We start from the raw sequence: 12,101 nt of genomic DNA, 5'->3' as shown, positions 1-12,101 counted from the left end.
TCCTACTCTGAACAGTTCTTAAAATGGACAGAGATGTCAGCAGAGAGCACTGTGGTCCAAAAATAAAATTATTGCCTCTATAGTATTGAGCAGCTAATAAGTACTGGAAGGATTAAGATTTTTTTTTTTTTAATAGAAGTCATTTACAAATCTGTTTAACTTTCTGGCACCAGTTGATAAAAAAAAAAAAAAAAAAAAAATAAAAGTTTTCCACCGGAGTACCCCTTTAAAGCGTACTTATCATATCCCAGAAAAGAAAATGAAAAGTTATATGTTAGGCCCCTTTCACACTGCCGGTATGCTCCGGCAAATTCGGCCTCAAACTCCCTCTTTTTATATATTTTTTGCATTTTGCCGGAGCATATTGGCAAATAACGGCTCCCGATGGACCCCATTGTATTCAATAGCAGCCGTTATTTTTTGAGAGAAAAACCGGAGAAAAAGATGATGCAAGCACTATTTTTTTCCGGCTTTTCTCGATCCTAAAATAAAGGGCTTCACACTGCCGGAGACAACCGGCAGTGTGAATGTAGCCTTACTCAGTACCTCATCCTGATCATGTACATATAACTTTTATGTGTTTAGCTTCTGTATTTCTTTTAAAATCATCTTATATCAGATCACACTGAATTTTCATCTTCTCACAGGCAGGGGGCGTGTCCCTCTCTCGCCCTCACTGTACGTGACTGAACTTCCTCCTTCACTGTGTGTCACTGAGCTGTCAGCCCTGTAATCTCCTTAAGGGTGCGTTCACACGTGCGTATTTTTGCTGTAGCTCTGCTGCAGATTTGCTGCTGCAGATTTTGCTGCCCATTGACTTCAATGGGCAACAAAATTTGCTGACGCAAATCTGCAGCAGAAAATGCGCACGTGTGAACGCACCCTAAAGGAGTACTCCAGGATGGAAAAATTGTCCTCCATACTGCCGGCAGTAAAAAAAAAAAATAAAGAGATACATACCTTCCTTCACTCCCCCCCCCCCCCCCCGGTGGTCGGTGAATCATACTGCACTCAGCCAATCACCGGCCGCAGCGAAGTCCCGACTCGGCCGGCGAGAGGCTGAGCGGCAGTGTGACATTTTCGGCACCAGCTGGTGCCGGGGCCGGAAACGTCACACTGCCGCTCAGCCTATTGCCGGCCGAGTCGGGACTTCGTTCCGGCCGGTGATTGGCTGAGTGCAGTATGATTCACCGGCAACCAGTAAGAGGATCGCGGCAGAGACCGGAGTGGGTTACCTGAGGCACCGGAGGAGTGAAGGAAGGTATGTATCTCTTTATTTTTTTACCGCCGGCAGTATGGAGGACAATTTTCCCATCCTGGAGTCTCCTGTAAAACTGGGCTGGCACACTGTAACAAAACCCCTCCCCATCCCCTTACTACCGGTGTACATGTGGCTGAACATACTGTCACACTTCTGCTCCTTCTCCTCTATGCTGGGCACTGAATCATTCTCCTCTCACTCAATACTGCTGAGAGCTGGGGAGGTGTGAGGGGGTGTGGCCTCCTCTCAGCCAATCACAGCAGCTCACTCACTGCCAGCTCTCTGTGTTTGGAGATCTTCACACACGGAACGTGCACAGGCTTATAAAACCCCCACTTTCACTTCCTGTATTCCGACTGAGACGCGGCTGTTGCCACACTCGGAAAGACCATAGCAACAGGTGTGGGGCATTTTATGAGGACCTCTAGTGGCCACTTTTATAGAAGCAGTTTTCTAATAATGAAATAGTATTAGAGATAAACTTATTTTCTTTGGCTCTATTGTTTTTAAAAATATAGTTTTGGTAAAAGTGGCCATTTAATTTTAAAGTGACGAAAATGTGGGTAAATGGATGATATCCGGTGGTAACTAATAGGTTGAATTAAAGTACACTGCACTAGCAGATTTTTTAAAATTCTTTTTAAAATTAAAGGGGCACTCCGGCGCTAAGACATCTTATCCCCTATCCAAAGGATAGGAGATAAGATGCCTGATCGCGCGGGTCCCTCCGCTGGGGACCCCTGTGATCTTGCACGCAGCACCCTGTTATAATCAGCTGTTATGACCCCTCCCATAGGCTTGCATTGAGGGGGCGGAGCGTGACATCACACAATGCTCCGGCCCCCGTGATCGCCAGTAATCAGACCCGGAGCGAACGTGCTCCGGGGACTGATTATAACAGGGTGCTGCGTGCAAGATCACGGGGGTCCCCAGCGGCGGAGTACGCCTTTTAATTTCCAGAAATAATCCCTTTTCAGAGGCAGGTGCCTGCCAGTGTTTATATGGACACAGAAGTATCAGAAGAAGCAATGGCTTTTACCAAGTGGTCCAAATTGATCTCTTTTTGGAGGTAGCAACAAGTTTTGTGGCTGGAAAGAGAAGAAACAATGGCAGGAGTGGCCTCCTAGAAAGTGCCCAAGAGAGACACAAAACCCTCTGTGCTGCTTTTTCACAATTAGTGTAAAAAAAAACAAAAAAAACCAAAATTACTTTCACACTTAACTTCCAAAAAAAAACTAATTTTGCACTGACAGAACAGATGTAGAACTACAATTATTATTATTATGTGTGTTCATACTCCTATCTGTGTTGTTCACTGCTCACTGTCCCTCACAGAGATCTTCATCTAACACCTATCTCTACAATGGCTACTGAAGCTATGAGCATAGTCTTTTATAAAGGCTTTGACATTGACCTGATTGGTTGGTCATTATGGTATTTTCTTGAAGTCATGTGATCCTTCCTCCTACTTCTTCCTGCCATGTGACTGAGGTTATTTTAGTAGGTTCTGCCAAACCAATATTTTATGTTCATATATGTTCAATATTCATATATTTGATGTTCATCTGAATACTATATCCCTTTGGTTCAAGATCAGACTACACAGGATTTGTTTGTAGTCTGTAACCATGGAGATGTGTAGGTCTGCATAAGAGCTGTAAACCCAAAACTGTAGGATATCCCTAACCGAAAAAAATTGCAGAATTACCTTATTTTCAAGCTGCTTTCACATTGCATTCTGTATCGTCGTTTGCTAGAACATACGTCAAACGCATCCATAGGCCTCCACTCACATAAAGGAGGCCATACCTTTGATGTTGGTATACCTTTATGCAATAGCACAGCAGAGGCACACAGTAAAAACACGGTAGCCTATGGGCAACATATGTTACTGTACACCTTTATCGCTGCATCTGGCGGACTCATCCCCTGGGGAATCCTCTACTGCAATAATACACAAAACTGGTCATAGAAACATCACAAGCTCCTAGCTAAAGGACCATCTAACCCAGTGTTTCCCAACCAGTGTGCCTCCAGCTGTTGCAAAACTGCAACTCCCAGCATGCCCGGACAGCCTTTGGCTGTCCGGGCATGCTGGGAGTTGTAGTTTTGCAACAGCTGGAGGCACACTGGTTGGGAAACACTGATCTTACCCCTAAGAGGGAGTGAGATTAGTGGCTTACAGACACCACTGATGCCACATATCATTTCTTTCTGTGGTCAATGTGGGCAGAATTTATTCCAGGGCCCATAGACATTACATTTGTTGGTAGAATCTGCTGACATAGAATCTAACGTATAGGACAAACTTGCATAAAAATTCCTAATACTATCAATATAATCAATACAGTGATCCCTCAACTTACAATGGCCTCAGGTTACAATATTTTCGGTCTTTTCTGGACCATTGTAACGTGAAACCAGACTCACCATACAATGTACAGACAGTCCAGATCTGTGAGACCTGTCAATGGCCGGAAGATCTGATCAATCAGAATGGACAAACACCTGTATTACTGAAGTGCATGCACTGACTGGTGTCTGCAGGGATGTGGAAATCCTATCGCCCGACGCCCTGGACATGCAGTTTCGGGCGCCGGGCAGGTGAATTTTCCCGGCTAAGGGCCGGACCTGACAAGCGCTGCGGCGCTCAGCGGTCTGTATGGAGCGGGCACCCTGCCCGCTCCGTACCCTGCAGCCCCCGGCTGTAAAAACTTGCGTCCTCTGAAGGTAGAGCAGGGGAGATGAGGAGCTGTGTACGTCCTCTCTCCCCTGCTCTGCCTTCTTTCTGCCATGCAGATGTGCAAGGGGGAGATGAGGCGGCGTGGCTTCTTGCTCCCCATGCAGACCTGCATCCTCTGCCTTCGCTTCCCCCCCCCCCCCCCGCTCTAGCTTCGGAGAGCTGAGGGGAGGAGCGGAAGCACGTCTGCACGGGGCGCAAGTTTCACACTGCCGCTAATAGCTAGCATGCGGCGCTCAGCAGTATGTATGGAGCGGGCTCCAGACTCCTGCCGGGGCCGCCGCTAATAGCCAACATACGGCGATCGCCGCGGCTGGCTATTAACCCTTTAGATCGCCGCTGTCAAAGCTGACAGCAGCGTCTAAAGGGAGATGTGAATGCTCCCTGGTGGGCTAGTGGTGTGGATCGCCCGTGGCTCTGTCATTGGCCTTGTCGTCCCGTGGCTCTGTCATTGATAGATCCAGGCTGGACAAGGCTCTATCAATGGATCGCAGAGCTCACAGATCAATGAGTTCAATAGAACTCTATTGATCTGTACGAGGAATCTAATGATTCCTCCTAAAAGTCTAATAAAGTGTAAAAAAAAAAAAAAAGTTTTAATAAAAGTTTAAAAGACACACATTAACCCCTTCCATGTTAAAAGTTCAAATCACCCCCTTTTCCTATATAAAAACATAATAAAGATTTAGTATCGCTGTGTGCGTAATTGTACGACGTATTAAGATATAACATTATGTAAAAAAATAAATACCAAACCACAGAATTGCAATTTTTATAATATCCCAGAAAAAAAAGTTTAAAAGCAATTAAAAAGTCAGATCAATACCAAAATGGTATGGATACAAAAAACTGATTATGGTGCTAAAAATTAGCCCTCATACAGCCTGGTATGAGGGATAAAAAAGCTACAGGGGTCAAAAAATGGCAATTTAAAAAAATCTAAAAAGAATTCTGAATTTTTTTAAAATTAGTAAAACATGACGGAAACTATACAAATCTGGTATTGCTGTAATCAGACCGGCCTAAAGTATCAAACTGACATGTTACCTCAACCACAAGGTAAATGGCGTAGAAAAGAAAAACCACCAAATCTGCAAAATTATCTTTCACTATTTCAATTTCACTTCACCTAATATATATTTTTTGGTTCGGAGAATATGTTATTGAAAAATTAAAAGGTATCATTATAGTAGGTAGTTTTGGCTATTATATGGCGAGGAGGAAAAAATTAGATTGTAAAAGCGAAAATTGGTCCGGACAAGTGGATCGTCATGAGGGACAAGTAGGTTTTTATAAAATTTCCACACCCCTGGTCTGGTAGCGCCCCCTACAGTACAGGGAGGTACTACATGTTCTGTACTACTCTTTACCTGTATTGCTGAAGTGCATGCACTGACTGGTGTCTGGTAGCGTCCCCTACAGTACAGGGAGGTATTACATGGCCTGTACTACTCTTTCCCTGTATTACTGAAGTGTATGCACTGACTGGTGTCTGGTAGCGCCCCTTACAGTACAGGGAGGTATTACATGTTCTGTACTCTTTACCTGTATTACTGAAGTGTATACACTGACTGGTGTCTGGAAGCGCCCCCTACAGTACAGGGAGGTATTACATGTTCTGTACTACTCTTTACCTGTATTACTGAAGTGTATGCACTGACTGGTGTCTGGTAGCGCCCCTTACAGTACAGGGAGGTATTACATGTTCTGTACTCTTTACCTGTATTACTGAAGTGTATACACTGACTGGTGTCTGGAAGCGCCCCCTACAGTACAGGGAGGTATTACATGTTCTGTACTCTTTACCTGTATTACTGAAGTGTATGCACTGACTGGTATCTGTACTGTACAGGACCCTGAAGAAGCTCCTGTCCTCTACATAGACAGTGATTACAGCTCCCAGCAGATCTTTCTTACCTTTATATATAAAGATTTGCTTTATCTCTATTAGTTATCTGCTTATTTTTCTTTAATCCTCACTTTTTCCTATTTTTGGATGACATTTTGGGCCTTCAGAACAATTCCCAGGTTTCCATAGAGTTCTGGTCTCAACATACAATGGTCTCAACATACAATGGTCGCCCTGGAACCGATTCATATTGTAACTTGAGGGGCCCCTGTATAACGTATAGGAATGTATTATCTATAATGCAGATTATATAGTGATGTCATGTGACCATGACTGATCGGTCTCTCCCATCTATCCTTTGTTCCGCAGCACTGACTATCTGGCGATACCTTCAGAGAACAAGGAGAGTTGCCAAGTTCCGGTGGAGGAGCAATGAGGCAGGGAGATCCCAACACACAGGTACTGTAGGCACCAAATGAAGACATGTGCGGGGGCCGAGCGAACGCATGGATGCCGCAGACTATTCTTTACACGTCGCAGAGCGTTGTTCGTGTGTAATGTCTCCAACGTTTATCTCAAGCTTATCGACAGGAAGCATATCTTAAATCTTTTATCTGTTGGTGCAGACATTCCGTCACATCTCTAATGGGCCTGTGCTAGACACTAGACCAGGGTTTCCCAACCAGAGTGCCTCCAGCTGTTGCAAAACTACAACTCCCAGCATGCCCGGACAGCCTTTGGCTGTCCGGGTATGCTGGGAGTTGTAGTTTTGCAACAGCTGGAGCCACACTGGTAGAGAGAAACTGCTGAAAAAACTGGTGGCCTACCTTCCGGATAGGCCATCAATATTAAAGGGTTACTCCGGTGGAAAACTTTTTTTTTTTAATCAACTGGTGGCAGAAAGTTAAACAGATTTGTAAATTACTTCTATAAAAAAAAATCTTAATCCTTCCAGTACTTATTAGCTGCTGAATATTACAGAGGAAATTATTTTCTTTTTGGAACACAGAGCTCTCTGCTGACATCATGACCACAGTGCTCTCTGCTGACATCTCTGTCCATTTTAAGGACTGTCCAGAGTGGGAGAAAATCCTCATAGCAAACATTTGCTGCTCTGGACAGTTCCTAAAATGGACAGAGATGTCAGCAGAGAGCACTGTGCTCGTGATGTCAGCAGAGAGCTCTGTGTTCCGAAAAGCAAAGAATTTCCTCTGTAGTATTCAGCAGCTAATAAGTACTGGAAGGATTAAGATTTTTTAATAGAAGAAATCTGTTTTAACTTTCTGGCACCAGTTGATTAAAAAAAAAAAAGTTTTCCACTGGAGTACCCCTTTAAATAATTGGGGGTGGGGGCCCCAAAGTGCTCTTGTTTTCTGTCCTTGCAGTTGCTGCACTTTTAATGCCGGTGCAAGGAATGGGTCACCGCTGCAGTTCCTTGCACCACGGACCCCCACTGATCTAATACTGATGGCTGGTCTAGAGGATAGGCAATCCATTTTTACAGGCTTTAACCCCTTTAAAGGGGTACTCCTCTATTTAAAAATCTTAATCCTTCCAGTACTTATCAGCTGCTGTATGCTCCAGAGGAAGTTGTGTAGTTCTTTCCTGTCTGACCACAGCGCTCTCTCTGCTGACACCTCTGTCCGTGTCAGGAACAGTCCAGAGTAGGAGAGGTTTGCTATGGGGATTTGCTTCTGCTCTGGACAGTTCCTGACACGGACAGAGGTGGCAGCAGATAGCACTGTGGTCAGACAGGAAAGAACTACACACAAACCTTCTCTGGAGCATACAGCAGCTGATAAGTACTGGAAGGATTACATTTTTTTAAATAGAAGTAATTTACAAATCTGTGTAACTTTCTGGCACCAGTTGATTTGAAAGCATTTATTTTCCTCCGGAGTGCCCCTTTAATGCTAGTTGAAATAAATGTTATGGAGGACTCAGGGCTGTTTGTTTCTGAGCAGAGTGATGATGGGACTTCATGCAGTTCCGTCCCGGCCTGAGCTTTTCTGGGATCTCTTCTTATCTGACTTTGGAAGTAACATGAAGCTGTCGGCCCTCGGCCGGACCTGATGACAGCTCGACGCCTCCATTCCGTCCACAACAGGAATAGCGACACAACCTAACATGCTGGAGCCCAGTCACATACTTCATTCCTAAGAGTGTAGTCTATATTAACCCCTTAAGGACTTAGAGATTTTTCATTTTTGCACTTTTTTCCTCGTCGCCTTCTTATCTCCGTAACTCCGTAATTTTTCCTCTAACAGACCCATTTACAGGCTTTTGCACCAATTGTCCTTTGTATTGACATCAATCGTGTTTAGGGGTCAAGTGTGGAAACCCAAGACATCTAATACATATCCCTGTGCGCATTAAAAAAAAAAACCTTAAAAAGTTGAAGCTGAAACTTTTCTTGACGTCCTGCAGAGTTCCCGACTTCTCACAGGCCGCAGGCATACAGCTGCCTACAGTCTATAATAATTTAGTGGTGGGGCAAGAGTCATCGCCTGTTTAGCCCACATATAGCAGTAGACCCCAACCAAAGTTCGTTATCATCACAGTATAGTATAAGCGTTTCCCGCAGGGCCCTACGGTAGCGCAAAATACATTGAGATCACAATATAAAATGCATAAAACGTGGACAGATCAAGACCACCGCGGCAAAATTGTGGGGTTCTGATAAGCCGAAATGACATCCAGAGGGTCCCTACCTGCCGATGCTAAGTATTTATGCAACCTGTACAAGTGGAGCGCCGATAATACTGATCAATAAACATATGTGGTATCGCTGAGTGTGAAAATGTCCAAATGATTAAAATGGAACATTAATGAATCCACACAGGGAACAGTGTAGACATAAAAATACCGTACTCCATATCACTTCATCAACCAAGAAAAAATGTATAAAATGTGATCAAAAAGTACTATAAAAAAAAAATAAAAAATGGTACCGATATAAACAAAAAAATTATACAGCTCCATATACAGAAAAATAAAGTTAAAGGGGTACTCCGCTGCTCAGCGTTTGGAACAAACTGTTCTGAATGCTGGAGCCGGCGTCGGGAGCTTGTGACGTCGTAACCCCGCCCCCTTAATGTCACGTCCTGCCCCCCCAATGCAAGTCTATGGGAGGGGGCGATGGCTGTCACGTCCCCTCCCATAGACTTGCATTGAGGGGGCGGGGCATGACGTCATGAGGGGACAGGGCTATGACGTCACGAGCTCCTGGCTCCATCATTCGGAACAGTTTGTTCCAAACGCTTAGAAGCGGAGTACCCCTTTAAAAGATGGAGACCAGGTTTTATGGTTACAATTATCTACACCTGTTTGCACACTTTTGTACTATTGTTGCACTTTATCTCCCTCCTGTTGCTACACTGTCCAGTCCCTGTCACATGTGAACGTCAGGATCCTGAGGTACGGGGTCGCCCTTATTAGGGTGAGCGCGCCAGTTATGTACTACACAGTGAGGGAGAGGTGTGTCTAGGGATTTTTACACTACACCATAGGGATTGGAAGGGAGCTTAGGGATAGTACCCACGAGTCATCCCTCACATGATATATATGACTGTTATAGGTTCCCATTCTCTATATCTTATATCCCTATAGGTCTTCTGTATACTTTGCCTAGATTTTGTTGTGTGTGACAATAGGCTGCTGTGTTGATGAAGAACCAGTCATCAATGTATCACATGTGAACTGTGCCTCCTCTGTTCCTTTTTTACTTGGTTATATGTTTTTACCAATTAAAGGGGTACTCCGGTGGAAAACTTTTTTTTTTTTTAATCAACTGGTGCCATAAAGTTTAACAGATTTGTAAATTACTTCTATTAAAAAAATCTTAATTCTTCCACTACCTATTAGCTGCTGAATACTACAGAGGAAATTCTTTTCTTTTTGGAACACAGAGCTCTCTGCTGAATCACGAGCACAGCGCTCTCTGCTGACATCTCTGTCCATTTTAAGAACTGTCCAGAGCAGCATATGTTTGCTATGGGGATTTTCTCCCACCTCACCAGCAGAATAGTGAGTACAGCTCTGGAGTATAATACAGGATATAACTCAGGATCAGTACAGGATAAGTAATGTATGTATACAGGATATAACTCAGGATCAGTACAGGATAAGTAATGTAATGTATGTACACAGTGACCTCACCAGCAGAATAGTGAGTACAGCTCTGGAGTATAATACAGGATATAACTCAGGATCAGTACAGGATAAGTAATGTAATGTATGTACACAGTGACCTCACCAGCAGAATAGAGAGTACAGCTCTGGAGAGAGGTTGGGTGTGTCTGAGCTCCTGTTACTTCCAGACTCTTCCAGTGAAGCAGTGATTTCCATCCGCCCCTCCCCAGGTGTGTGGCAGATACCTGGGTAGAGGGTTTTCCTGCTATGGAGCCCCAGGAGGCTTCATCTTGCACTCCCCGTACCCGGCCGGCGGGGGGTGCGAAGGAAAATGCGACGGCCAGCAGCCAGGATGGGGTGAGACGATCCACCAGGGCCCATCGCCATGTGGGGCCCCCTCCCCCATCCCCAGCTGGGAGCTGCAAGGCTTCCAGCAAAAGTTCCTCTGGGAAAAGAAGCTCATCCAGGCAGAGGAGTGGAGTGAAGGCTTCTACCTCAGGCTCCTCAGAACCCCAGCAATGGGGGGTCAAGGGGCCAAGGGAATCCCTGGAGACTTTTGGTTCAAGAATCCAGGCAAAGATGGCCCAATATGAGCAACTTGGGAAACAGCTTCGTGGTCTAAGAGAAGATATAAAGTTTGCAACTTACCAGGCGGATACAGCAGCCAAGGGCAAGAGAGCAGCGTTCACTGCAAAGGTGAGAGCATTAAAGAAAGAGGTGGAGGAGATTGTGCAGCTGAGAGCAGACATTGTGGCTGGAGCCGGCTTCTTCAGTGAGAAGATTCTTAATGAAGAGAGGTTCCCCAAAAAGGGGGTCTCCAGAGGTTCAGAAAAAGAAAGTCACCAAGATGACTGCCAGAGCGAGGAGGAGGAGATGGAGGGAGGTGAGGAGGGGGATGTGAGTGAGGGGGATATGGACACGGGTTCTGTTTGCACCACCACCACTGTTACCCCAGACCCCCCACTTACCCTCAGTGAGGACTATATAAACCCGGCTCAGGTGGCCTTACCTCCCTCCAGTGAGGACGATGAGGATGGCAGTGACTGTAGTGATTGCAGCGGCTTGGCAGATGGGGGTCTCCTGCGGGCAATTGTTATGCAGGAGTCCCCCACTCGTCTAGAAAATTTTCTTTCGGGGATGATTTGGGCCCAGAGGAGAAGAAAAAAGCGAAGGGCAAGAAGAGGAAGAAGACACAGGCAGTGAAGTTTGTCTTTGCTCCCTTCCAGCAGCCTGGGTCGGCTGAAAAGTCGGTTCAGGGTGCTGGGTCCCCCAATCTGCCAGACCCCGTTTCTGTAGTGGAGCGGGGCCAGCATGGGGGATACAGTAGTGCACCCAAAATGGCCGCGGGTGCTATAGAAAAAAAAGGGCACCCTCCTGTGAGGGGGGAGGGTGTCCAGGCACCAGAAAATAGCGGCAGATTTACCAATTTGGGGGGCGGTCCCCCGATTGAAGCTGGCAGTATAGGTCCTGGCACTGCGGGGCACTCCCCTGTGAGGGGGGGGAGTGTCCGGGTGCCGGACCTTGTTGGTTCAGGGGGCGGTCCCCTAGGTTACACAGTTGGTACCAGTTCTGGCGCGTCGGGACTCTCCCCTGTGAAGGGGGAGGTTCTGCGCCCGTCAGCTGCAGTAAGCGGGGCGGGAGTGCATCCGGTGGGACAGCTCCCGCCAAAATCTATGGCGCTGTGCGAGGGGGCGGAGCCTGTGTCCGTGCCCCAGAAGACTGAACGGAGGAGGTGTGCAGCGCTGATCCTTAAGCCAGCAACCCTTGTACACGGAGCTATAGACCAAGCCAGCCCGGCCTCTAATACATCAAGGGACAGTGTAGGCAAGAGTGAAAGTGAGGGAAAAAATGTGACTAAAAATGGTAATGTGCAGAATGTGAGTTATAGTGTGCATGGGAGGAGTTGTGGTAGCAGTGTGGATGAGAGGGGAACTTGTGGGGTGCAAGAGAGTGGTGCAAGTGGAGTGCAAGAGAGGGGTGCAAGTGGAGTGCAAGAGAGGGGTGCAAGTGGAGTGCAAGAGAGGGGTGGTAGTGGAGCGCAAGAGAGGGGTGCAAGTGGAGCGCAAGAAAGGGGTGGTAGTGGAGCGCAAGAAAGGGGTGGTAGTGGAGCGCAAGAGAGG

The 12,101-nt window shown here is 46.2% G+C and overlaps 1 protein-coding gene across 1 annotated transcript in view; it reads left to right on the top strand.

The window, feature by feature from the left end:
• The window catches only part of SCN3B (sodium voltage-gated channel beta subunit 3), a 37,072-nt gene that overhangs the window by 12,589 nt on the left and 12,382 nt on the right, over positions 1-12,101 (top strand). The window contains exon 5 of the mRNA XM_056543519.1: positions 6,220-6,309. Coding sequence (XP_056399494.1) covers positions 6,220-6,286 — 67 coding nt within the window. The 3' untranslated portion in view covers positions 6,287-6,309. The remainder of the gene's footprint in view (positions 1-6,219; positions 6,310-12,101) is intronic.

Source organism: Hyla sarda, chromosome 10 (genome assembly GCF_029499605.1).
Source record: "Hyla sarda isolate aHylSar1 chromosome 10, aHylSar1.hap1, whole genome shotgun sequence".
Lineage (NCBI taxonomy): Eukaryota > Metazoa > Chordata > Amphibia > Anura > Hylidae > Hyla > Hyla sarda.
Note: the sequence above shows the minus strand (reverse complement) of the source record. Positions and strands in the feature narration are given on the sequence as shown.